Source organism: Bos taurus, chromosome 29 (assembly GCF_002263795.3).
Source record: "Bos taurus isolate L1 Dominette 01449 registration number 42190680 breed Hereford chromosome 29, ARS-UCD2.0, whole genome shotgun sequence".
Lineage (NCBI taxonomy): Eukaryota > Metazoa > Chordata > Mammalia > Artiodactyla > Bovidae > Bos > Bos taurus.
In genome coordinates, this window is record NC_037356.1 from 28,507,091 (window position 1) to 28,533,912 (window position 26,822).

The following is a 26,822-nucleotide window of genomic DNA, read 5'->3' on the forward strand; positions in this document are numbered from 1 at the left end:
TTTTGTAGCACAGTCACACTGGTCCTGCTGTCGCCCTGCTGCCCCGCGAGCCCCGGCGGGCAGAGGTCTCTCTTACGGTTGGTTTCCCCAGGTCCCTAGCTCAGGGCCCGGCACGTGGTGGGATGCGCATGGGGGTGGGGTGGTCCTGGCTCCATCTCAGGGAGACGGAGATGTCAGCAGCGGGGCCGGATGTGCTTGCTGTTCTGTCACAGCTTCCCCCACCCGAGGGAGAGGATGCCAGGTGGGGGGCAGATAAGGAAGAGCACCGGGGGCCACAGGCCGGAGAAAGTCCAGGGCGGCGCTCGGAGGTGCCTCCCAGGTGGGCGGGTGCCGGCCCTTGGGGCAGAAGCCGTGTGGTGGGGAGCGCAGGGGCGTGGGGGTGGGGAGGAGAAGGGTGGCTGCCAGCGGGGCTGTGCCTTTTGACCCCTCACTGACTCCAATCGGCTCCTGAGGGCTCCTCGTGGCTGAGGGCAGCCTGGGCCTCACGGCCAGGCTTGTCAAGGGAGGACTGTCAGTGCCGGGGCCTCAGCGGGGCCCCGGGGATCTTTGAGGCCCAGCGTGCGTGCTCAGTCACTCAGTCCTGCCTGACTCTTTACAACTCTATGGACTGTACCTGCCAGGCTCCTCTGTCCATGGGATTTCCCTTTGTCCATGGGACTTCCCAGGCAAGAATACTTCCCTAGGGTGTCTTCCCCACCCGGGGGTCGAACGTACGTCTCCTGAGCCTCCTGCATTGGCAGGCAGATTCTTTACCATGGCACCATCTGGGAAGCCAAGGAGATCTGATTTGTCACCAGGGTCACTGCATCCATGTAGCAGCGAAAAGAGACTTGGCTGAGCCCAGGGGTGGAGGTCTTAAGGGTAGCACAGCAGAGACCTGGGGACCAGGGTGAGAGTTACATTGTATTCACCTGTGTTTGACTTAGATGTGGTTGATGCTGTTCTCCCTGTACATCTGATGAGGAAACTAGAGGCAAAAAATTAAAGAACTTGCATTTGGTTGCACAATTAATTAGAGGCTTCCCAGGTGGCTCAGTGGTAAAGAATCCACCTGCCAATACAGGGGACACAGGTTGGATCCCTGGATTGGGAAGATCACCTAGAGCAGGAAATGGCAACCCACTCCAGTATTCTTGCCTGGAAAATTCCATGGACAGAGGAGTCATGGAGTTGCAGAGTCAGACATGACTGAGTGCGCAAGCATGCGCACGCACACACACACGCACACACACACACGCACGCACATCTACAAAACTTGAAGCTTTTTTCCAGATAGGACACTGGTGAGTGTTAATCTGCAGGGCTGTGGTTTTCTTCCATCCTTTGCTTTCTGAAGAAGCCCAGTTGGGCACAGTCTCCAAATCCTTCCACCCCCTCCCCCCACCCGCTGCCAGATTCTGAAAGTCCCCGATCCAGGAGTCATGAGCCATTTACCAGTTGGAAAACATTGCTACCACCAAGCTTGTCTATGTGGGTCACTGTGGCAGTCCCTGGGAATAACCCCAGATTCCCTGGAGAATCCCTTGTGACTCCCTGCCCCTGTGCACCCCGTGTCTGGAAGTAGGAGCCAGACAGACCACACAGTAGAGGAGCCAGAAAGCCAGGCTAAAGAGTTGGAGCTTCATTCTTCCCCCAAGCTTTAAGCTTTTTATTTTGTACAGAGCTTCATACTTAATGGAATGGAGAGCCACTGAGAAATGTTCAGCCTGGTGACGGCAGGGTACATGTACCTTCATTCTCTTCAGAAGATGAACTACGAGGCAGTGGAGAGATGGAGATAGACCAGAAGTCCAGGGGCGAAGTGAGAAGGGTCCTGGCAGCCCAACCTGAGTTCAGCCTCTGATGTAACACCCTTCATTTCACAAACTTGAGCCTTCATAACATGCTTGTGGGGAAGTGATTTGGGGTTTGGAGGCAGATCGCTAGAGAGGGCAGACAGAGCCTCCAGTGTCCTGGCTCTTTGATTCAAGGAGCCCAGGGATAGAATGGAGTTTCCGGGCCCCCTCCCCTCCTTCCCCATCTTCTCCAGGGGATCTTTAAGAAGACAAGGCTCTGGCCTTTCTCCTGGGCTGGAGTCCACGCTGAACTCTCTTTTTCCATGTACTTCCTGGCTCCTGGATGCTGAGTCGGCTCAGCTGATGCTCTGCTGGGGAAGCAGTGACTCAGGAGGACACGGTGGCCCTCCCCCAGATCCTCAGGAGAAGTGGGGAGTGGGGCGGTCAGTGGAAACTTCAGTGGTTCCTGGCTGACCTGTGTTTTCCACCTCAGATCAGTGCATGGGATGAGAAGCGAGGGTGGGAGAGGGCTGTGTGATGCGTGAGCCACAATGGAAAGAGTGACCCTTCTGTCTGGAGGAATGGACTAGAATAGAGCCAGGCAGAGGACCTGGGTCCTGTCAACTGGCTTTTCCTCTGCTGCCACATTTCCCTCTATGTTTTGGACTCTGCTCCTACTGGACTGTAGCAGGCACCATTTCTGCAGCGTTCTAGGCTTCTCTGGTGGCTCAGACGGTAAAGAATCTGCCTGCAACGCAGGAGACCTGAGTTTGGTCCCTGGGTGGGGAAGATCCCCTGGAGAAGGGAATGGCTACCCATTTCAGTATTCATACCTGGAGAATCTCACAGACAGAGGAGCCTGGAGGGCTACAGTCCATGGGGTGGCAAAGAGTCAGACACAACTGAGCAACCAACTAGGCTTGTGAGGAGTAGTTGACCTCTCTTTAAAGATAGACCCTTTCTGGAAGTTTGGAATCAACATGTACTCAACATGTAATCAACAAACACTGATGTATTTTAAATGGGTGATGTATATGTATGTCTTAGTCCCTTCGCTGTTCACTGGAAACTACCTCAACATTGTTAATCGACTCTACCCCAATACAAAATGTTTCTGGTGTTAAAAATAATAAAAATTTTAAAAGTAAAATAAAATGGATAACCAGCAAGGACCTACTGTATAGACAGAGAACTCTGCTCAGTGTTATGTCGCAGGCTGGACAGGAGGGGAGTGTGGGGGAGAATGGATACACGTGTATGTATGGCTGAGCCCCTTGCTGTTCACCTGGAACTATCACCACCTTGTTCATCAGCTCTGCCCCAATAAAAAGCAAAAAGTTTTTTAAACAAAGAGACACTTGGCATGCATCCTTCTCCTCCTGGCTTCCACCGTTTCTGGTATTTAAACACAGTCCTGTCTCCCTGCGCCCCCATCTCTCTCACACACACGCACACAGAGGCACCCTGATCTTAGGGAGGACAGGGAGAAGTAGAGGCGATGGGCAGTGACAAGAGCCACAGAGGGCACTTTGGTGCCGTCTAGGACGCCGCTGTTGGCCCAGCTCTGTTGGGAGGCCTCTGCCCTCGGGAGCAGGAACTCTGAGCACTCTGGCCTCTGGGCACCTGTCCCTCCCCTCCCCTTGGCCTCTGCCCCAAGCTTGTGTCTGGAGGGGAGCGTTGGTGGTGCTGCCAGAACGAGCACAGGTGGACTGCTTCCTGGACACAGTGGAGACGGTAGGCCTGGACTCTCTGCTAACCCAGATGCCCACCTTCCCCTGCAGGTACCGAGCCTTCATCCTGCTCATCACCTTCTTAATCTACACCTGCTATCACATGTCCCGGAAGCCCATCAGTGTCGTCAAGGTGAGTCTGGCCCGGGGGTAAGGAAGAATGCAGGACTGCTGGGCTCAGCAGAAATACGGAAATACTTCAGTAGCACAGCCCGGAGCTCAGTGGAGCACCGTCCTTGTCCCTTGTCTTGGTCACCAAGTCTGTCTCTTCCCCCTTGGCTGACTCCCACTTTCAGCAGTTCTTTTTCCCAGGAGAGTTTCCTGGGTTTCTTCACCAAGAGAGTGGTGTCGGGGAACTGGGGGTGGAACCAGAGAGCAGGCACCTTGGGTCCCCTGGGTGCTGCTCATAGACACCCCTTGCCCTTCACCGAGGCTCTGCCGTGGCCCCTTGCCAGACCGGGTGTCAGAGGAAGACGCAGGGAGTCCAGTGGGGACGGGCAGTGGCCTGCTGTGGTGGGGGAGGTTACTGGCTCCCTTGCGGGCTGGGTTGACTCTGGAGCCACCAGCTAACCCCTGACCTGCACACCCGTTGCCTCTCCAGAGCCGTCTGCACCACAACTGCTCAGAGGTAATCCAACCCGTCAACAGCACCCACAGTCTCAACGACACCACGTGGTGCAACTGGGCCCCCTTTGGTAAGAGCGGGGCGAGCCACTCCTCCCCATGCCTGCTCCCCATCCAGGCCCGGGAAGGGCTTCTTGCAGGGGGCATCCAGATAGCCAGCTTTCTGTCTCCCCTGTCTGCCTTCAGATAAGAGCAACTACAAGGAGTTACTGGGGGCCGTGGACAACGCCTTCCTCGTGGCCTATGCCATCGGCATGTTTATCAGGTAAGAGGCAGAGCCCATGTTGGCCTGTAGGGTGGTTCAGGCTGCTGTCTTCTCTACACCAACCTGGGGCCATGGGGTCAGAGACAAAGTTGTTGGAAATGAGACAAGCCTTCCACACATCCCGTCACCCGTAGCTGGCGTGTTGCCACCATCACCCAGCCTGCTCCTTCACCTGGCTGACTCCCTCTTTTAGTAACTTTCCTGCAAAGACCTTCCTGGATCTTCTTTTGAGTTTATTCACTCAGATGGCATGTCAACGGTGTGGCTGGAATATGGTCTGTCCTGGACAGGGATCCTTCACGGATAACCCGAAAGCTGAAAGCCCAGCACGGCTTTTATGTAGCAAGCATGATGTTTGTTCCCAGGAGGTGAGGGTGGCTGAGGCTGGGTACTACCTCTAGAGAGCTCACAGCCTACTGGAGTGACCGATGCTTCAGCAGCTATGTTATAAACAGTGTGGTGGCTCTGAGACAGAGGTGGCTACGTATGGAGCTCCAAGGAGTCGCTTAGTCTGAGCTGGGATTAGAAAAGAGGGGTCAGGAAAGGCTTCTTGGAGAAGATGACACTTGAACTGATGAAGAGAAATTGGACTTGACTCATTTGAAAAGACCCTGATGCTGGGAAGGATTGAAGGCGGGAGGAGAAGGGGACGACAGAGGATGAAATGGTTGCATGGCATCACCAACTCAATGGACAGGAGTTGGAGCAAACTCCGGGAGTTGGTGATGGACAGGGAGGCCTGGCATCCTGTAGTCCATGGGGTCACAAAGAGTCGGACACGACTGAGCGACTGAACTGAACTGAATAGAGACAAGAGTCTTTCCCAGTGGCTCAGTGGGTAAAGAATCCACCTGCAAGGCGAGAGACACAGGAGACTCAGGTTTGATCCCTGGGTGGGGCGATTTTCTCGAAGAGGAAATGGCAACCCTCTCCCATATTCTTGTCTAAAAAATTCCTTGGACAGAGGAGCCTGGAGGGCTACAGTCCACAGGGTGGCAGAAAGTTAGACATGACTGAGCACACTCGCACAATGGAGTCATGGCTTGGTGAAATAAGGCAGGTGTAATTTGAAGCAGCATGACTGCACAGAGGGCAGGGGGTGGAGTGGGGGACTCCTAACAGGTTTACCAACATGTAAAATGCAGAAGACGGGGCTGAAGAACGAGGTCATTGTGTACTAGGCTGTGGGCACAGGAGAGCCACTGAGTGGGTGGCTCAGTGGGTGTCATGTTCAGATCCACATGTCAGACAGATACTGAGAGGCTGACGGAGGTGGACTTGAGGGAGAGAAGGGCTGATTGGCTTTTCTGGTAACTCAGATGGTAAAGAATCTGCCTGCAATGCGGAAGATGCCCTGGAGAAGTGAATGGCAACCCACTCCAGTATTCTTGCCCATGGGCAAAGGAGCCCAACTGGGCTATAGTCCATGGGGTCACAAAGAGTTGGACATGACGGAGTGACTGACAGTTCACTTCAGGGCTGACTAGCAGGTCACACTAAGGAACAGATTTGATAGTAGCTCCACCTGGGCTTGGAGGAAAGCTTGAGTTAGAATGGTATTATTAATAATAGAGATGGAGAGAAATGACGCGCTGGAGAGAAATAAGAGGAGCAGCAGGCAGGTCTTGGAGGTCGCTTGTGGAGGGTGGGCCGCAGGGACAGGAGACTGAGGTAGCTCGCTTCCGGCTTGAGTGGCCAAATGTGGGGATGCCATCGAGTCCACTGAGGGGCGCAGACATGGGGCAGGGTCTGGGAGGGGGGCAGAGGAGTCCAGTCTTTGGAGTTGTTGATTAGCAGCTATTTGGGAGGCAACGCAGTCAGGATGTCCAGAAGCAATGTGGATATGATCCTGGGAGAAAGTTCAGGGCTGTAGACACACAGCTGGGCTGTGTACATGTACATACATGACAGGTAAAACCATAAACGTGATGCAAGAGAGAATGCATGAGATGGACTGGTCAGCCAAGGGGGAAGAAGAAGGTCACGGGGATGTTACAGAGGCCACTTTGCCGGGCATGTTGCGAGGCGTGTCGTCAAACAAAGCAGAGGGGCCTAGTGGCAACACAGAGGTCCCTGGTGGGGCCCTGGGGGAGCCAGGAGGCGGAGGGCAGGGGTGCGAGGTAGCCGAGATTAACCACGAATCCAACTCTCTCTGCAGCGGCATCTTTGGGGAGCGGCTCCCCCTCCGGTACTACCTCACAGCCGGAATGCTGCTCAGCGGCCTTTTCACCTCACTCTTTGGCCTGGGGTATTTCTGGAACATCCACGTGCTCTGGTACTTTGTGCTGGTGCAGGTACGAGCCTCCTCCGTCTTGCACTCGGGGCTCTGTTCCTGCACAGAAAGATCACAGAGGCTGTGAGTCCTTCCCAGCCGCTCCAGGTCACAGCAGATCCCGACCCAGGCTCCTTTATCACAGTGCGGGGTCCCCTGCCCACAGCCAGGGCGGCCTCGCCAGCTCAGGGAGTCTGCACTGAGCGTCAGCCTGAGGTCTGTGGAGGTGCCTGTGAGGCCCAGTCTCTGCTGTAAGGACCTGGGGTCAGAGGGGCATCAGCTGGTGGGTGTGTGCACGCGTGTGAAGGAACGGGGAGCATAGTGTGGATTCTGGAGGGCTCCCCATCCCAGGGGCTGCACCACACAGTCCAGGGGTCTCTGTCCCCCCACTTTCCCTGCAGATCTTCAATGGACTCGTGCAGACCACGGGCTGGCCTGCCGTGGTGAGCTGCGTGGGCAACTGGTTCGGGAAGGGCAAGTGAGTGTGACCAGGGAGGCGGGTGGGCATTGCCTGGGGGTGCTGGGCTGGTGTGGGGGCAGGAGGTCCCTTGTGGCCTCTGATACGATTTTAGGATCAAAGATTAGAAATAAGCCTCCGTCCTGCTGACTCGCACAGGCTGGGATATAAATGTTTTAGTGACTAAAAGCAGTGACTTTTTTCATTGCTGAGGTTTTAATCCTTAAAACCTGCCATCTTCGTTATGCCTTCTCCTCATAATAGATGAATTTCCATTTTGCATGAAAACAAAAATGAAGCCTATAAAACTCTGTGTGTGTGTATATATATAAATGCATATACTCATATATTTTAATGCATATATATGTATATGTCTTATATATTTATTTATTTTTCCCTTGAACTGGCTTTTGTGCAAAAAAAAAAAAAAAGTTTCTTTTGGGCAGAGTTTCTCAGCCCTGGCGCTGTTAATTAACACTGTGGGCTACATCTGGGGCTGTGTAATTCTTTGCTGGGGGGCCGTCCTACACGTTGTAGTGTTTAGCAGCCTCTACCTGCTAGACACCACCAGCACACTCTGGGCTGGATCACCAGAACTCTCCAGACAGTGTCCATGTCCCCTGGGGGCAGTCACCCTTAGCTGAGGCTTTCAGAGTCACAGCCTCAGGGCAAGAGAAGAAAGGGTGGGGCTGCGGCCCTGGGACGGAGGGCAGGGAGGGCTTGCTCAGGGAGCTGGCTGGGCAGCAGGACACCACAGGCCTGGCTGTCGCTCACTCGATGCCAGCCAGCCCTGCCCCTCCTCCCCGACTGGGGTCTTCGGGCACGGAGGCTACAGGCAGCCAGCTGTTCGCACTTGGCCGGGGCGGTGTCCGAGAGCCCAGGGCTTCTCTTCTTACGCTTCCTGCTCTTGCCTCCCTGCCCCCCTCCCCACCTCCCCTCCAGGCGGGGGCTCATCATGGGCATCTGGAACTCCCACACGTCCGTGGGCAACATCCTGGGCTCCCTGCTGGCTGGCGTGTGGGTGGATCAGCAGTGGGGCCTGTCCTTCGTGGTGCCCGGCGTCATCACCGCCATCATGGGCATCATCACTTTCTTCTTCCTCATCGAATGTGAGTGGACCCCTCTCCCCCCATCCCCACAGGGCCAGAGCGAAGCTTCCCAGTTAGGTTCTGGGAGAAGGAGGCTGGTCCCGTGGGGGTCGCAGGGTTGGAGGCCCAGGCGTGTGACTCAGAGGACGACCTCTCTGGGCCTCGATTTCTCGCATGGGACACCTGCTTTCCTGGGCTGTGGAGAGTGTCTGTGAGATGCATGTCAGGATGCCCGGCAAACGCTGGCTCCTCTGACCCTGAGGCTGGAGAAATGGGTTGGACGGCACCCTCTCCATGCTTGCTGCTTTTTTTCCGGCTCCCTGACAGATGGCCCCTGGAGTCATGGCCATGGTCACTTGTAAGCAAGAGAACGAAAGTCCACGAGGCTCCCATGGTTAGGAGACCCAGGCCTCAAAGGTGGTCTCTGGAGCCCTGGCTCCCTTGTGCTGGAAAGTCCACAGGCCCCCTTGGGGGTGTGGGGCTCACATGCCATGCAGGGTGAGGGCCTGGTCTGCTGGCAAGCTTCTTAGAAGGTTTTCCTTTCAGACCCAGAAGACGTGGACTGCTCCCCACCTCAGCACCACGTGAGTGTGGCCCCCAGCCCCACTTCACCAGGGGGCTGGTCCCAGAGAGGCCTGGGGAGTTGAGGAGGGGCCTGTGTGTCCAAAGCTGGGCCCACGGGTGGCTCCCTGGCAGGGTGTGAGTCCGGTTCAGGAGGGGGTGCATACCTCATGCTGCTCATCTCACGTGGGCTGTCCCTCTAGCTGGTGGGGGAGTGGTATGTGGACGTGCCCCCAGTAAGGGCTCTTCTCTGCTCAGGGTAATCCAGAAGAGAGCCAAGATCAGCCTGAGGACCCCGCGAATGGACCCAGCTGTAACAAAGAGAGCAGCCTGGAATCAGCTGTCACCTGCTCCAAGGAAGCAAGTGCTCAGCCTTCCGCCATCAGCTTCTTCGGGGCCCTGCGTATCCCGGTGAGTCGTCTGTGGACCAGAAAGAAGAGAGAGGCTCTCTAGATTTTTCTGCTGGGTCTCAGGAGATGGGGATGCTCAGGGTGATCCATGGTTTTTGGAGTTTCTTTACGTGCAGTGCTTAGGGCGGGGGCCCTCCTGGGGAGGGTCATGTGGCCGGACGTTACCCTAGCATTCAGGCAGCAGGCATGTTGCCGTACCTGAGACTGGAGGTGTTCTAGAGGCTGCTCCGTGTGGTGGGCAGTGGAAAGTGCTGGCACAGGGCTCGGTGGCCGCAGGCCCCAGGCTGTCCTGCCCACCTTCCCATCTGCCCTCTGTTGTGCTCCCAGGGCGTGGTCGAGTTCTCCTTGTGTCTGCTCTTCGCTAAGCTGGTCAGTTACACCTTCCTCTACTGGCTGCCCCTGTACATTTCCAATGTGGGTGAGTACACGGGGAGGAAGAGGGGAGAGAGGAAGGGGGGGGCCTCCAAGGAAGAAACCCACCATGAGGTGCTTATGACTCCACGAATAGGCAGGATTTCTGCTGACACTCTCCAAGCACAGAAGGAAGATTTTTTCTTTCATGGGAAGCTAAGTTTTGCAGAAACCCTCCTAGTCCCTGACTGATTCCAGCCACTTTTCCTCACTTGGCACTCAGTCGGGGTTAGGAACTCAAATCCTCTCTAACGTCTACTCCGGCCTCAAGTGTAGGCGAAACCCCACTTCAGGCCCATTGGCTGGCTCATAGATGGGTGGGATTGGAGGGTCCTGGAGAAACGGTCTGCCTTCTGAATGCCTCCAGGAGTCTCTCAAGCCTTCCCCAGCCCAAGGAAGAGGGCCTGGCAAGCTGCCCCCGCTGCTGGTAGCCTGGTGGGAAACACTGTTCTCTTCCCAGGGGCTGCCGGGATACTTGGGTCATTGATGCCCAGTGCCCAGGTCTGCTGGGCTGCCCACCTTGTGGACTTCCTGTCCCCTGCCTCTGTCTCTGCCCAAGGATGGACAGACATATGAGAGGTCACTTCTGTGGTTAGAAAAGGATGTTTATGTCCTCTTGTCCTGGGTCTCTGGTTTTCCCCAGGTGGGGCTGCTCTATCAAGGAGCAGCTCTGCCCCCAGAGCCCAGAGCCCCAGAGCCCTGCCAGGGTCAAGGACCTCTCAGCAGGGACACCGGCCTCCCTCCAGGGCCCTGGGGGAACAAGCTGCCGTCCACACGGTACACTTGGGCCACAGGATGCCGTTTGGATGAGTCAGGGCCAAATCTCAAGCTGTAACCTGCCACCTCCCACCCTCACCCTGTCTGCAACTGAGGGGCCTCCCCCAAAGACAGGGCTAGAGGCCAGGGCGGCCCTGTGGACACTGACTCTTTGTTCTGTGGCCTTGATGCTGGCTACAGACCGTGAGTCAACCTTGAGGGCTGGGCTGCCAGTCACACTGCTGGGCATCCCTCCTTCTAATCCCAGGGCAAGGTCAGGGGCCTGAGGTGCCCATTTTCCCAGTGAGCCTCCTTCCTGGCTCCGTTTATCAGTAGGGAACTCAGAAGGAGGTGACAAGCTCCTGTGCGGGCGTGCTGCTCTGTCAGGGGCGGGCAGGCATGTGGCTGGACGGGCTGAGGCTCAGACCAGGCTCAGCGCTGGGGTGCCCCCCGGTGGGACAGGGTCCTTGGGGCCAGATCCGTGTGCTCTCGGAGATCAAGGCCATCCGACAGGGGAAGAAGGTAGTACAGGCCTGGTGGCCAGAAAGGGTGTCCCGTCCCAAACTGCTGCAGACTCACCTGTGACCTTGGCCAGTCGCTTCCCCCCAGACCCCCCACTCCTTCTGAAGAAGGGGGCAGTGATCCCGGGTCGGGAGTCTGCAGGGACGCTTCCAGCAGTGGCCCTCCACGCTGTCTGCCCTGAGTCCCCAGGTCTGAGCACGTGCTTCGTTTTCCACAGTTCACTTCACTGCCAAGGAGGCTGGGGACCTCTCCACGCTGTTCGATGTTGGTGGCATCATAGGTAAGGCCACGCCCTGCCATGCCTCTCAGCTGGATCCACCTCTTCTCTTGTTGGGTTGCAGACGAGAGGGACAGGTTCCAGCGAGACGTGACCTAGGCAGATGGCAAGGGAAAAGGTGGCATCCTGCCCAGGTGGCCCTCCCGTGAGCCATGGGTACTGGGACGGTTGCAGAGGGAGACACTCTGCTGGCCCGGGGTGCCCCGAGTGGACTGCTGGGGCAGCGCTCGGGGGTCCCCCGTGCCTGGGGCGGCAGTGTGCACATTGTATTCCAGGCGGCATTCTGGCGGGGCTCGTCTCTGACTACATCAATGGCAGGGCCACCACCTGCTGCGTCATGCTGATCTTGGCTGCCCCCATGGTGCGTAGAACCTCAAGGCTGAGGGCCGGGAGCTGTGTGCACGCCCGGGCATCACACACACACACCCGTCTCTTTGCGTGTGTGCAGCCCTGTGCACAGCCAGGGGAGGAGAAGCCAGGATCAGCACAGGGAAAGGGATCCAGACTGAGAATTTTGGAAAAGGACTAGTGGCTCTTTGACCTCAGTTGGAGCGGGGGATGTCAGCTGCTAAACTTCCTGACCAAGGAAAGAATAAGAGGCTGAGGTTTGATAGGAGAGGAGACTTCTGGAGCAAAGGAAAACGATGGATTACTGCATGTTAGACCCTGCCTCCCTGGGACACTTGAGGACCAAGAGGCCAGGGTATGAGAGGAAAGAAGGGAAAGCGGGCTTCTGGGGTTTCCAGTCTTCTGGGCTCCAAGCTAATGGAGGCGGCCCATGGAGAAGCCAGCTTGTGACCCTGCCCCCCTACTTCTCCTCTCTCAGATGTTCCTGTACAACCATGTTGGCCAGAGAGGAATCGGCATCTCCATAGGTAGGGAGCTGGCACTGCCCTGGGGACCACACGAGGCTGGCTTGGGGGCACGGTGGGCAGCCTGGGGAAGTGGAGGTTCTCAGCCTGGAGCCTGGGGGACTCACCTGCTTTGGGGCGGAGGATGATGGTGGCTTCTCCTCTCTAACTGGCCGTCTCCATCACCACCTCAGTCATGCTGCTTATCTGTGGAGCCCTGGTCAACGGCCCTTACGCGCTTATCACCACTGCTGTCTCAGCTGACCTGGTAAGCAGGGCCACCTCGGGGCCTGGCCAGGGGCTCTATCTCCAGGCTCATCTTCCCCACGTCTTTCCCCTTCCCCCAGCCTGCAGAGACGAGATCCTCAAAGTCCTTCAGAGTCCGCCCTGGTTCCCTGTTTCTTCCCAACTCCAAGCCCTCATCGCTCCCTTTCCCCGACCCAGCCCCTTTCTCAGTCGCAGTCCTGCTCAGGGCGCTGCCTCTTAGTTTGGCCCCCACACCCACCCACCCTGACTCTGCTGTCTCTCCAGGGGACGCACAAGAGCCTGAAGGGCAACGCCAAGGCGCTGTCCACTGTGACAGCCATCATCGATGGCACTGGATCCATAGGTCTGTAACTTTCACCCTGGGCTCTCCCAACAGACCCCCGAGCCTGGTCTTGGGCAGAGTTTTAGGATGGAGGGCACAGCCCCTGCTCTGGGCCCTTCTCTGACACTGTGCTCCGCACAGGTGCGGCTCTAGGGCCTCTGTTGGCCGGGCTCATATCCCCCACGGGCTGGAACAACGTCTTCTACATGCTCATCGCTGCCGACGTCCTGGCCTGCTTGGTAAGAGTTTGGGGGCACACAGATGGGTAGGGGGAGGGGTCCCCTCCTGCAGGCCTGGAAGCTGGGGCTCCAAAGTGTCCGGACGATGAGGACCGCTTCCTTTGCATGAAGCACTCTGCCTCCCATGGGTGACCCCTGCAGAATGGCACTGTGAACAGCCAGCCCAGTGGTCACCTAGTGTTAGGGACTGGCCACATGCTCCATGCTTGCGTCTCCCTCCCCTCCTCCCCACAGCTCCTCTGCCGGCTGGTGTACAAAGAGATCCTGGCCTGGAAGTCATCCCTGAGCAAAGACAGAGGGTAAGTCCTGCGGAGGGAGCGCTGGAGCCCTGTCCACCCAGCCTCACTCCTCCTGGGAGTGAAATCCATCGCTCGGGGGCTCTGCACAGTCTGAGCCCAACTCCAGCCCAGACCTCAGGGACGTGGCCCGCGGACCCCGAACGTGCCCGTGAGCCCCGGCCCGGCCCCCAGCTCCACTAACCCGTCGTCTATTGTCCCATGTGTCTCCATAGCTCTAATGTGGCCCTAACCCACGCGTGATAGTCTTTTCCTCAAGTCCCATGACTTTTGTGAGTATTTCCTTCAAGTCTGTGACTACTGTGCTCTTAAGAGTGCATGCAAAGCCTCTCTCTCCTCCAGTGTGATTTTTCTGATTTTCCTGACTTTTCTGACTTTCGCTTTTTCCTTGGGGGCCAGTTCCAAAGATTCGGACTCTGGGTGGAATATGGTGCTTGGGAAGTATTTCCTCAGAGGCCAGAGCCGCTGGGAAGGTCAGCAGCCTCTCCTTACCGAGAGTGACAGGGTTTGGGACGGACCCCACCCCCCAGGACAGAGGAGATGGCATCTGGGGAAATAGTTTTTCCTCTGAACTCAGACACTGAGCTGTCTGCACCTCCCAGAGTTCAGAAGCCGAGGGCGTCTGGGCCTGTCTGACTGGGGTATGCAGGAAAAAAGCGAGTGCCAAGTGAAGCCTCTGGAACAAAACCCCAAGCTGACCTGAGGCGTGGTCTGCCTGTCGCCCAGCGGTGGTGGGTGCAGAGGTGGCTCAGACAGGCTCGCGGCTGAGGCTGGGCGTGAGAGGCTGGGCCGTGCAGCTGGTGCTGAGGCTGGGAATGTTCTCTCGCAGCCTTTCTGGCTTTCCTTAGGAAGCTCTTGCTCGTGAGAAGCAGCCCGAGTGATGGACCGGGTCTGGATGGTAAATGTGAGGAAGAACCCGCTGGGGGCCTGGGAACCAGAGCCATATCTGGGGAGGCACTTCCCTTTAAGGAAGGTGTCATCCCGGCTCAGGGAGAGCAACCCGCAGGGCAGGAGGCGTTAGCGGGGCCTCTGTCCTGCCCTGCCCTGGAGGGGGAGCAGAGGATGGCACCTCAAGACCAATGCTGCTTCCACCTGCTGCCCCCCGCCCCCCAGACCAGGCCTGCGGGGACCTGGGGAGGAGAGGGACGGAGGCAGGAGGGGAGGAGAATGATGCATAGTGAGCGTCTGCTCTGGGCGTTGACTTGAGTCTGTCTAGCTGTACTGGCGTCCCTCTCAGCAGCCCCGAGAGGTAGAGGCGAGAGGACAGAGGCTCAGAGCTCACGGAACACACCTCAGGCCTTTAGCTCGTCCCAGCAGAGCCCGCCTTCGGACCTAGGTGTGCGGGTTCACTGCCATCTGCATCGTCAGTGGGTCTTTCTGTGAGGCAGGCCTGTGTCGGGGGCGCGGAGGCACAGAGCCAGGGCTCGGCACCAGAAACCCTGGACAATCCTGACTTCTCTGCTCGCCTGCTTCTGTCGAACCTTGGCACCTTCTCCGAATGTCCGCGTCCTTGTGTGTCCAATGGGGGTGCTCATTCCTAAATACCTGATTGGGTTGGTCTCAGGCTGAGACACGCTGGGATAAAATATGACATGGCTTTGCAAAGCCATCAGACGTGGTACAAACACTGTGAAGTTTTTTGAAACATGATTCTGGCTTGGTGCTCCCTGCTGAAGAGGGGACGGGGAGCCCTAATGACAATGAACAGGAGGAAAAGCAATTATTGGGTTGGCCAAAAAGTTCATTCGGGGTGTTTCCATACATTGTTATCAGTTCAGTTCAGTCACTCAGTCATGTCCGACTCTTTGTGACCCCATGGACTGCAGCACCCCAAGCTTCCCTGTCCATCACCAACTCCTGGAATTTGCTCCAACTCCTGTCCATTGAGTCAGTGATGCCATCCGATCATCTCATCCTCTGTTATTCCCTTCTCCTCCTGCCTTCAATCTTACCCAGCACTAGGGTCTTTTCTAATGAGTTAGTTCTTTGCATCAGATGGCCAAAGTACTGGAGCTTCAGCATTCTTCCAGTGAATGTTCAGGACTGATATCCTTTAGGATTGACCAGTTTGATCTCCTTCATATGATGTTATGGGGAAACCTGAATGAACTTTTTGGCCAGGCCAGTATTAAGGGACCCAGTATTAAGGCAAGGGGACTTGCCTTCCCTGTTCCCACTGTTGGGATGGGAGCCAACACTTGTTAACCAGTGTCTCACCTTCTCTTCCACTGCCTCTGTCCTCTTCATGCAGGTATAGAGAAATGTGAGGCCCCTGATCAGAGCAGAAACACGGAGGGACCTTGCTGGGTCCCAAGGTGCCCCCCCACACAGATGGCTGAGGCAAAAAGCCCCTTGACCCAGCACCAGCCAGCCCAGCCCGTGAGGCTTCCAAGGGCTAGGAGACGCTCCACGGGAAAGGACCGCCAAGTTCGAGGACATGGAAAACTCAAGGGCCTTGTTGGAGAATGGAGGGAACGCAGAGTGCTCACCATACTGAGAAGGCATCTTGAAACCAAAACAAAACGCTCAGGCAGCTCCGCGCCATCAATGGATCAGTTTATTACAGGGTCACTTAACGGATGGAGTAGGCTGGACAGCGATCTGGGAGCACCCCCATGCCGCCCAGGGGCCATGGGAATGATTCTATGGCTAACCTGGGGGACGGGGAGGCAGGACATGCCTTCCTAAGTGAAAATTTATGAACACGTAACCAGTCTTGTGGGTGCTGGGAACATGTCAGAGAAGATTTCCATCATTGTTTAGGGACTAACAGAGCATAGAGGCTACCTGGTCCTAATGGTTATTAAACAGTATCTATTAACTTCCAAAGCCCTTGATAACAGGGCAATGATTCAGCATACCGTACAGTCCTGAGCAGGCCCAGCGGAAGGAGAGGAGAGACTGTGAGGATCCCTGATGGTGTCAGTTCCGCTGACAGTGATCCAGGCCTGAACTCTGGAGACCGCAGGCCGGAGGGATTGCGGCTGAGGGCTGTCAGCATTTTGGTACAAGGAGGGGTCTGCTCAGACTCTTTCTTGTCCAGATTCCAAGATGGATAGCCGAGGTTCAGTGAGGCCAAGGCCTGGAAAGAGTGTGTCTCTCCTTCTCATGTTAAACTTGAACCCGTGTAATCAGCCTCTGCCTGAAAGTGTTATTTCAGAGCCACCGACCTCTCTCGGTCCCTTATGTCCACAAGCCTGTTTTCTCCGTGTGTTTCCCCACACTGGCACCCCTGTTTCTACCCTCCATTTGATCCTGTTTCCAACTCCTGACCCACTTTGATTAAAACATTATTGCTGTATGCTCCAGGGACCAGGGAGAGGCAGGGCAGCGTGGGGGTGTCACTCCCAGGCGTGGCCAGCTCCTGAGTGTGAGGGCACCTTGCCTCCCTCTTGTCCCAGCCCTCTGTGTCCCCAAGGCAGATGGCTTATCAGGGCAGTGCTGTGGGGGAAGTGTGTAGGGCGGTGGGGTGGGGGGGGCATGACCCAAAGTCCCAGTATGTTATTAAATATTTTGATAATGAAATACCAGTGGTTACTGAGTGTTCACTGTTGGCCACCCTGAACCCTTGGGTCTGCCAGGCAAGCTCTTGGCATCTCTGTCTGCCCTCTGACACTGCCCATCAGCCCCTGTGCCAACGTCTGTTGCCAGCTGCTCCTGTGCTCATTGGGGATCATGTGGGCTATTGGCACAGCATCCCAGGACCTCGGAGCAGTGTGCTGGGTGCTCCAAACTGGGGTGCTCATGGCAGCTGTGCCTAGAGGAGGCAGTTCAGTCAGTTCGGTTATGCAGTCATGTCTGACTCTTTGTGACCCCGTGGACTGCAGCACGCCAGGCTTCCCTGTCCATCACCAACTCCCAGAGCTTGCTCAAACTCAGGTCCATTGAATCAGTGATGCCATCCAACCATGTCATCCTCTGTCATCCCCTTCTCTTCCCACCTTCAATCTTTTCCAGCATCAGGGTCTTTTCCAATGAGTCAGTTCTTTGCATCAAGTGGCCAAAGTATAGGAACTTCAGCTTCAGCATCAGTCCTTCCAATGAATATTCAGGACTGATTTCCTTTAGGATGGACTGGTGTGATCTCCTTGCAGTCCAAGGGACTCTCAAGAGTCTTCTCCAACACTACAATTCAAAAGCATCAATTCTTCGGTGCTCAGCTTTCTTTATGGTCCAACTCTCACATTCATACATGATTACCACAAAAACCATAGCTTTGACTAGACGGACCTTTGTTGGCAAAGTAATGTCTCTGCTTTTGAATATGCTGTCTAGGTTGGTCATAACTTTTCTTCCAGGGAGTAAGCGTCTTTTAATTTCTGGCTACAGTCACCACCTGCAGTGATTTTGGAGCCCAAGAAAATAAAGTCTCTCACTGTTTCCATTGTTTCCTCATCTATTTGGCATGAAGTGATGGGACTGGATGCCATGATCTTAGTTTTTTGAATGTTGAGTTTTAAGCCATTTTTTCACTCTCCTCTTTCACTTTTATCAAGAGGTTCTTTAGTTCCTCTTCACTTTCTGTGATAAGGGTGGTGTCATCTGCATATCTGAGGTTAATGATAGTTCTCCCAGTAATCTTGATTCCAGCTTGTGCTTCATTCAGCCTGGCATTTCGAATGATGACTCTGCATGTAAGTTAAATAAGCAGAGTGACAATATAAAGCTTTTGTGTACTCCTTTCCTCAGCAGTGGGGATACTGATAACCCAAGGGTATGCCTGGAGGCTAGTTCATTCTTTGGATACAAATCTTTTGATACATACTGAGACAGGTTGTATACACACCAGTGGTGACAGATCAGATCAGATCAGTCGCTCAGTCATGTCTGACTCTTTGTGACCCCATGAATCGCAGCACGCCAGGCCTCCCTGTCCATCACCAACTCCCGGAGTTCACTCAGACTCACGTCCATCGAGTCAGTGATGCCATCCAGCCATCTCATCCTCTGTTGTCCCCTTCTCCTCCTGCCCCGAATCCCTCCCAGCATCAGAGTCTTTTCCAATGAGTCAACTCTTTGCATGAGGTGGCCAAAGTACTCGAGTTTCAGCTTTAGCATCATTCCTTCCAAAGAAATCCCAGGGCTGATCTCCTTCAGAATGTTTTTCTGGAACTCTCTTGAGTTCCAGAAAATAGTGGTGGACAAATAGTAAGTCTCAAACTATTAAGACTCACTCCGGCTTGAAAAGCAGGAGCCAGTTGAAGTGTCTTTTTTTCTTGGGGATGATCTTGTTCCCTCAGGACCATCCCCAAGAAAAAGAAATGCAAAAAAGCAAAATGGCTGTCTGAGGAGGCCTTACAAATAGGTGCGAAAAGAAGAGAAGCAAAAAGCAAAGGAGAAAAGGAAAGATATACCCATTTGAATGCACAGCTCCAAAGAATAGCAAGGAAAGATAAGAAAGTCTTCCTCAGTGATCAGTGCAAAGAAATAGAGGAAAACAATAGAATAGGAAAGACTAGAGATCTCTTCAAGAAAATTAGAGATACCAAGGGAAGATTTCATGCAAAGATGGGCTCAAAAAAGGACATAAATGGTAGGGACCTAACAGAAGCAGAGGATATTAAGAAGAGGTGGCAAGAATACACAGAACTGTACAAAAAAGATCTTCACGACACATATAATCATGATGGTGTGATCACTGACCTAGAGCCAGACATCCTGGAATGTGAAGTCAAGTGGGCTTTAGGAAGCATCACTACAAACAAAGCTAGTGAAGGTGATGGAATTCCAGTTGAGCTATTTCGAATCCTAAAAGATGATGCTGTGAAAGTGCTGACTCAATATGCCAGCAAATTTGGAAAACTCAGCAGTAGCCACAGGACTGGAAAAGGTCAGTTTTCATTTCAATCCCTAAGAAAGGCAATGCCAAAGAATGCTCAAACTACTGCACAATTGCACTCATCTCACACGCTAGTAAAGTAATGCTCAAAATTCTCCAAGCCAGGCTTCAGCAGTACATGAACTGTGAATTTCCAGATGTTCAAGCTGGTTTTAGAAGGCAGAGGAACCAGAGATCAAATTGCCAACATCCACTGGATCATGGAAAAAGCAAGAGAGTTCCAGAAAAACATCTATTTCTGCTTTATTGACTATGCCAAAGCCTTTGACTGTGTGAATCACAATAAACTGTGGAAAATTCTGAAAGAGATGGAAATACCAACCACCTGACCTGCCTCTTGAGAAATCTGTATGCAGGTCAGGAAACAACAGTTAGAACTGGACATGAAACAGACTGGTTCCAAATAGGAAAAGGAGTACATCAAGGCTATATATTGTCACCATGCTTATTTAACTTACATCCAGAGTACATCATGAGAAATGCTGGGCTGGATGAAGCACAAGCTGGAATCAAGATTGACAGGAGAAATATCAATAACCTCAGATATGCAGATGACACTACCCTTATGGCAGAAAGTGAAGAAGAACTAAAGAGCCTCTTGATAAAAGTGAAAGAGGAGAGTGAAAAAGTTGGCTTAAAGCTCAACATTCAAAAAACTAAGATCATGGCATCCGGTACCATCACTTCATGGCAAATAGATGGAGAAACAGTGGAAACAGTGGCAGACTTTATTTTGGGGGCTCCAAAATCACTGGAGACGGTGACCGCAGCCATGAAATGAAAAGACGCTTACTCTTTGGAAGAAAAGTTATGACCAACCTAGACAGCATATTAAAAAGCAGAGACATTACTTTGCCAACAAAGGTCCATCTAGTCAAGGCTCTGGTTTTTCCAGTGGTCATGTACAGATGTGAGAGTTGGACTATAAAGAAAGCTGAGTGCCGAAAAATTGATGCTTTTGAGCTGTGGGGTTGGAGAAGACTCTTGAGAGTCCCTTGGACTGCAAGGAGATCCAACCATTCCATCCTAAAGGAAATCAACCCTGAGTGTTCACTGGAAAGACTGAGGTTGAAGCTGAAACTTGAATACTTTGGCCACCTGATACGAAGAGCTGACTCATTGGAAAAGACTCTGATGCTGGGCAAGATTGAAGGCAGGAGGAGAAGGGGACAACTGAGGATGAAATAGTTGGATAGCATCACTGACTCAATGGACATGAGTTTGAGTAAACTCCTGGAGTTGGTGATGGACAGGGAGGCCTGGTGTGCTGCAGTCCATGGGGTGGCAAAGAGTCGGACATGACTGAGTGACTGAACTGAACTGAACTGAACTGAGTTGAGATGTCTTAATCCTCAGGCCCCCAGGGCAGAGCTGCAATTTAGGTTCTAGAAGGCATCTTTCAGCACCAGGTTTAGGAACTTCCCTGGTGGCCCAGTGGTTAAGAACCCACCTTGCAGTGTCACAAGGAATCCACAGGTTTGATTCCTGGTCAGGGGACTAGGATCCCACATGCAGTGGAGCAACTGAGCCCGTGTGTTGGAGCCCCGTGTGCTACAAGTAGAGAGTCGGTGTGCAGCAAGGAAGACCTGATGTGGCACAACTAAGACCCAACGCAGCCAGATAAATAATAAAAAATAAAAATAGATAAACTGACCCCGTCACTGTCTTTAAAAAACAACAAAGCAGCCGCACTCAGGGAAGCCACTAGATGGCGCCTTCACTCCATGGTAGCCTGTGGCCCCCGCTCTTTAGGCTTCCAGAGGCTCCCTCGTCTGCTTGCTTTTCCTCTGGAAGTCTCTTCCCCAGCCTCACTGCTGGTGGCTTTAAACCTTCTCCTTATTAGAAAACTAATAACGTCACGTCCTTCGGAGGATCCCTGTGAGTGAAGGAGACAAGTTAGTGTTAAACACATGCCCTGCTCTGAGGGGCTTGTCTAGTTAGGGGATGAGACAGGAATAGGGAAGCGTTTAAACAATGCAAGAGAAAAACACCAGGGTGGGTGACTCAAGGACTTTGCCATCTGCCCGTCCAGCCCTGAAGGGGCAGGGCCGGGGAGGGTGGCCGCAGTGGCAGAGGACGAACAAATGAGACGGTCCAGAAGGACGGAAGTTAAAATGAACATGCACGAAGCCCCTAACGTGAGCGCAGGGACTGGAAAACGCGAAGGACACGGTCACCGGCTCAGTGTGGTGCTGTGGAGACGCTAAGGGCGAGTGAACTCTCGGGGCCAGCCTCAGAAATGAGGGCTGGGGTGAAGGTGGGAGTTTGGGGCCCCCTCACCTCGAGATCTGCCCTGGCACACCTGGCTCCCCGGCCCAGGGTCCCTGCTCCCCTGCAGCCCTGGGCACCGGCTGTCTGTCCCTGGAGGCCTGGGACCTACCTGGCTCCTCTCTGGGCCTCCGCACTCACTCGGGGCTAATGCGGGAGCATCACGTTAATTAGTTATTCATTTAATTTAACTTCACATTTGGTCTCAATTAAGCTTAAAGTGTTCTTCCTTATAGATGTTACAATAGCACTTGTAATTAAAAAGCAGTAACTCTTCGCATTCCTCCTTCGGAGATCCATGGGGAGGCTGGGCTAATGAGGGGGAGTGGGGATAAGCCAAGAAAAGGAAAGCCACTCTCTCAGTGGATCTCCATGCTCTGAGGGGGGCCATCAAGAGTGAGGTTGGGGAAGGAATGGACACGTTGTGGGGTTGGTGGGCACCCTGAGAACTGGAGAGTGGACCTGGAGCTGAGGGGCAGGCCTCAGCTATGCAGGCGTGGGGTATGGGGAGGATGGGTGAGGGAGGGTAGAAGGAGGTGGTCCTTAGGGGTGGAGGTTGGGGCTCTACATTGGGGGGGAGGGCGCACAATAATGCCCCCTCCTCCAGAGAGGTCCGCATCCTGAATGCCAGGATCAGTGAATGTTATCTTTCACAGTAAATGAGACTCTGCAGATGCGGTTAAGGACCATGACGTGGGGAGACTATTCTGGATTGGGGGTGGGGCCCAGTGTAATCACAGCTGCTCCTGATAAATCGGAGAGGCAGGCAGGAGTGTCAGGTGTCAGATTAGGTGACGCTGGCCTTTTTAAACATGTAATTAGTTACTTGATTTATTATTGGCGGCGGCGGCCCTAGTTGCGGCACACGGGGTCTTCTCCTTGTGGCACGCGGGCTTCTCTCTCTAGTTGTAGTACACAGGCTCAGTTGTCCCGATGCGGGATCTTAGTTATCTGACCAGGGATCGAACCCATGTCTTCTGTGTTGGAAGGCAGATTCCTAACCACTGGACCACCAGGGAGGTCCCTGATGCTGGCTTTTTAAAAAATATTCTAAAATTTTTTAATTTTTGGCCTCCACCTTGCTACTTGCATGCGAGATCTTAGTTCCCTGACTGGGAATTGAACCTGCATCCTCAGCAGTGAAAGTGCCCAGTCCTAACCACTGGATCACCAGGGAATTCCCAGAAGATGCTGGCTTTGAAGATGGAGGCAAGGCCAAGGAATATGGACAGCCTCCAGAGGCTGGAAAAGGCAAGGAAACAGGATTCTTCTCTGGAGCCTCCAAAACCTTGATTTTAGCCTTGTGAATTCATTTCAGATATCTGACCTCAAAAGGACTATAAGTTAATAAACTGGTATTGTTCTAAATTACTAGTGAAAAAAGTGAAAGTGTTAGTTGCTCAGTCGTGTCCGACTCTTTGCCATTCCATGGACTGTAGCCCACCAGGATCCTCTGTCCATGGGATTCTCCAGGCAAGACTACTGGAGTGGGTTGCCATTTTCTTCTCCAGGGATATTCCCAACCAAGGGATCACACCTGGGTTTCCTGCATTGCAGGAAGTTTCTTTACCATCTGAGCCACCAAGGAAGCCCTCTTTACTACTAAGTTTGTAGTAATTTGTTACAGCAGCAAAGGAAAGTATTACACATCCCCAGGGTAAAAAGGGGCCAATATCAATCTGAAGATAGCAAAACCAAAGAAATCCTCAAAGATTAAAAAAAACAAGTGGAGAGGATGGCCATGGGGCCACCAAATAAATGCCACCAAATACCAAATAAATGTGTAACTACCCTGAGTTCCCTGAGGGCAGGACCTGGGCTACATGCACATCTTTTACATCAGTGGTCCTCAACCTTTTTGGCTCCAGGGACCGGTTTTGTGGAAGAGTTTTTCCACGGACCAAGGGGCTGGGGGGATGGTTTCAGGATGGTTCAAGTGCATTACGTTTCTTGTGCACTTTCTTAGATTACTACATTAGCTCCACCTCAGATCGTCAGGCATTAGATCACAGAGGTCGGGGACCCCTGCTTTACAGTATCCAATGTGTGTGGGGAAAACCAGAAGATGAACTTTCTCATTCTGTCTGTGGTGCTGGGCCCTGGTTTTGATCCCTGCTGTCATTTCCTAGGTCCCAGGAAACTGAGGCAGGAAGGTGTGTGTTGAGTGGGTGGGCAGGGGGCTTGGAAATATTTTCCTTGAGTAAACAGCAACTGATGTGGCTTGCTAGAGACAGAGGTCAAGAAACGCACACGCATTCTTGCCTTGTGGCTTTGGTTCTTCCATTGGCGCCTCTGAAAACCAACCCGAGTATCCATTTTTCCAGGCAGGCAGAGTTGAAGAGAGAGATGGTCGTGTGTGTCCTTGACAGTCAATCCACCAGTCGCTCCATCAGTGAGGACACCTACTTGAGGGGGAAGCTGAAGTCTTACAGCGCAGGGCCCCCCAAACCAGAGCTGATCAGTGAAGCTGTCCCTGAGTCCGTGTGGCTTCTGATTGCATAGCCCTGGATTCCTGAGATTCCAGATTTTGCAGTAGACTCAACTGCATTTCCTCACTACTTCCTGCCTCCTCCCTTTTCCTTTGTTTTCACCTTACAGGGGACGTAGTAGAAGACAGTGAAGAGCTGAGACTGCCTGACTTCAGTCCTGGTTCCTGTTTAACTCCTAGCTGAGTGACCTCAAGCAAACCACCTTGCCCCTCTGTTCCCTGTCTGTGAAATGGGGGTATTAAGAATACTTAAGAGTTGCTATAAGGATGCCGTTAGTTAATACTTGAGGGCTGCTTAGAAAAGCGCCTCCTACGTGTTTGCTAAATACAATAAAAATTGTGAGTTCAGCAGGTAAGGAAGAGAATATTCCCAAGTATCTGGGCTGGAAATAGAGATGAAAGGTTGAATTCTGTGGGTGATAAAATCTCTTCCAATCCTGAGTTTTTATGCTCCTGTGAGGATAATCACTTCTTTAGATTCATACCCATGCGGTTCCCATTCCAACGTCTGGAAAGTTGCTCCTATGTGGTAAGAACCAAATATTTAAAACTGCATGCCAAGAAGTCCTGATAAAATGTTTTTTATTTGTACTAGAAATGTTAACTGGTTGAGCTTCCCTGGCAGCTCAGCCGGTAAAGAATCTGCCTGCAATGCAGGAGCCCCAGGTTTGATCCCTGGGTAAGGAAGATCTCCTGGAGAAGGAAATGGCAATCCACTCCAGTATTCTTGCCTGGAGAATTCCACGGACAGAGGAGCCTGGTGGGCACAGAGTCGGACACGACTGGGTGACTAACACTTAAGTGTTAATTAGGAATTCTTTAATGAGACCTTTACCTGTTTTGATGGGCTACCCTGGTGGCTCAGACGATAAAGCATCTGCCTGCAATGCGGGAGACCCGGGTTCGAATCCTGGGTTGGAAAGATCCCCTGGAGAAGGAAATGGCAATCCACTCCAGCACTCTTGCCTGGAAAATTCCATAGACGGAGGAGCCTGATAGGCTACAGTCCATGGGGTCCCAAAGAGTCGGACACCACTGAGCGACTTCATTTTCACTTTTCACTTATCTGTTTTGGATATGGGTCACAGGAATGGTGGGTATAAGTAGTTAGGAAATAATATTAGCCAATGGAAAAATAAGGAGTTGCCTGAAAGCCAAAACTGATCATTAAACTGTTTTGAGAAATGAGATACCAGGATCCCAGTGTCAAGTGGGAGCCTCGTTACTACTTGTGCAACTTTTTACAATCCCCTTATCTCTCTGCTTGTCTCTCACCTGTGAAATAACTGCAGCAGGTTTCTTTTGTATTTTTATTTATTTTTGGTTGTGCCGAGTCTTTGTTGCTGAGTGGGGGCTACTCTTTGTTGGGGTACCAGGACTTCTCGTTGCAGTGGCGTCAGCAGTGGCACACGGGCCAACTGAGTGGCACGTGGGCTCGGCTGCTCCGCGGCATGTGGGATCGTCCTGGATCAGGGATTGAACCTGTGTCCCCTGCGTTGGCAGTCGGATTCTGTAACCACTGGGCCACCAGGGACGTCCCCACAGCACGTTGCTGGACCCATCGATGCAAATCAAAGCAAAACAAAATCGTTCAACTGCAGCAACGACAGGACAGAGTTGATAGAAAAGTCTGTCTCAGAGAACAGAACAAGAAATGGCTTACTTTATGTGAGAGTAAAAACATTTAGAAATGATTTGGATGTCTTCATCCCAGGACGGAGTCAGGAAGGCAGCCGAGAAGCCTCAGAGCCTCGTTCTCGAGTGGATTTACTCCACAAGGACCACGCTTCACGTTCTGTGAGCACACAATGAGCTCCGAGACACCTGCTGTGTGCAACGTGGGTGAATGGTAGTACATTTCCTAGCAACGCAACAGCGCACAATAACTCTGGTGAATTTTTAGGTTAAATATCTGATACTGCGCATCAGTAAAGAATGTTAGCTTTACCTCTATTTTATGAGACACAGAAAGAACTTGTCAAAAAATTACCTGGTGTGTTCTGCCAGCTTGAGACAGCGCCATCTAGTGGATCAGTGCGGGGTAATGTGCTGATGTGGTCTTTGTCAGGATACAATTTTAAGAGGCTATGCTGCGTACGAGACAGCAAAAGAGACAGTGATGTATAGAACAGTCTTATGGACTCTGTGGGAGAGGGAGAGGGTGGGAAGATTTGAGAGAATGGCATTGAAACATGTAAACTATCATGTATGAAACGAGATGCCAGTCCAGGTTCGATGCACAATACTGGATGCTTGGGGCTAGTGCACTGGGACGACCCAGAGGGATGGTATGGGGAGGGAGGAGGGAGGAGGGTTCAGGATGGGGAGCACATGTATACCTGTGGTGGATTCATTTTGATATTTGGCAAAACTAATACAATTATGTAAAGTTTAAAAATTAAATAAAATTAAAAAAAAAAAAAAAAGAGGCTATACTGCAGTCCATGGGGTCACAAAGAGTCAGACACAACTGAGTGACTGAACTGAACTGAACTGAAATAACCTGTGTTCTTGCATAGAAGCCCTGAATTGCTCTCCTCCCACCTCCCAAACAGTGGGATCACCAGTTTCTTTGCCACAGGATTCCCTCTGGGTAGCACAACCCGTGCTGAGGCCTTGATCATAGAGCAACGAATGGGGACACTGAGATGATTTCTGTTTGTATTTAAGGGACACCCTCTAAGTCTGTCTCCAGGAAGGCCTGAGCACAAGGGGAACGATATTAACCATTGATTATTGGGGGTCCCCCCCATAGAACTTAGCGAAATTCATTTTGTGATTTTGTGCCCTCTCAGCCTTCTATTTTTTATCCCAATCCTGTGGGTTTTTTTTTTCTTAAGGGTTGGACATGATTGCTTTGAGCATAAAGATATAAAGTGATCCATCATTCTCTTCACCACTGCTGGTAGTTATGGGATCTACAGAAGGCAGGCCGAGCTAAAATACCCTTTGTACAAAAGTATATTTTTGCCCTGAACACACAGGCTTGTCATTTACATTTGTGGAGCGGCGGGAGGTGGGCGTTGGGGGAGGGGGGCGGCAGTGGCGGGAAAGACTTGTGCACTAACTGGCATATAGCATGTACTCTATCAAAGTTCTTTTTC

General features: G+C 52.9%; 1 protein-coding gene across 4 annotated transcripts in view; it reads left to right on the forward strand.

Moving 5' to 3' along the window:
• Positions 1-17,503, forward strand: part of SLC37A2 (solute carrier family 37 member 2) — a 55,995-nt gene extending 38,492 nt beyond the window's left edge. For 2 of the 4 annotated variants that reach the window (XM_024987030.2, XM_010820903.4), the window contains exons 2-19: positions 3,557-3,638; positions 4,107-4,200; positions 4,316-4,394; positions 6,553-6,688; positions 7,068-7,144; positions 8,066-8,232; positions 8,758-8,795; positions 9,031-9,183; positions 9,510-9,600; positions 11,089-11,151; positions 11,424-11,509; positions 11,975-12,023; positions 12,194-12,267; positions 12,531-12,609; positions 12,730-12,827; positions 13,062-13,126; positions 13,339-13,395; positions 15,375-17,503. In XM_024987030.2, the coding sequence (XP_024842798.1) occupies positions 3,609-3,638; positions 4,107-4,200; positions 4,316-4,394; positions 6,553-6,688; positions 7,068-7,144; positions 8,066-8,232; positions 8,758-8,795; positions 9,031-9,183; positions 9,510-9,600; positions 11,089-11,151; positions 11,424-11,509; positions 11,975-12,023; positions 12,194-12,267; positions 12,531-12,609; positions 12,730-12,827; positions 13,062-13,126; positions 13,339-13,366 (1,407 nt within the window). In that variant the 5' untranslated portion in view covers positions 3,557-3,608 and the 3' untranslated portion in view covers positions 13,367-13,395; positions 15,375-17,503. 4 annotated transcript variants of the gene reach the window in all.
• Positions 17,504-26,822: the final 9,319 nt, after the last annotated feature.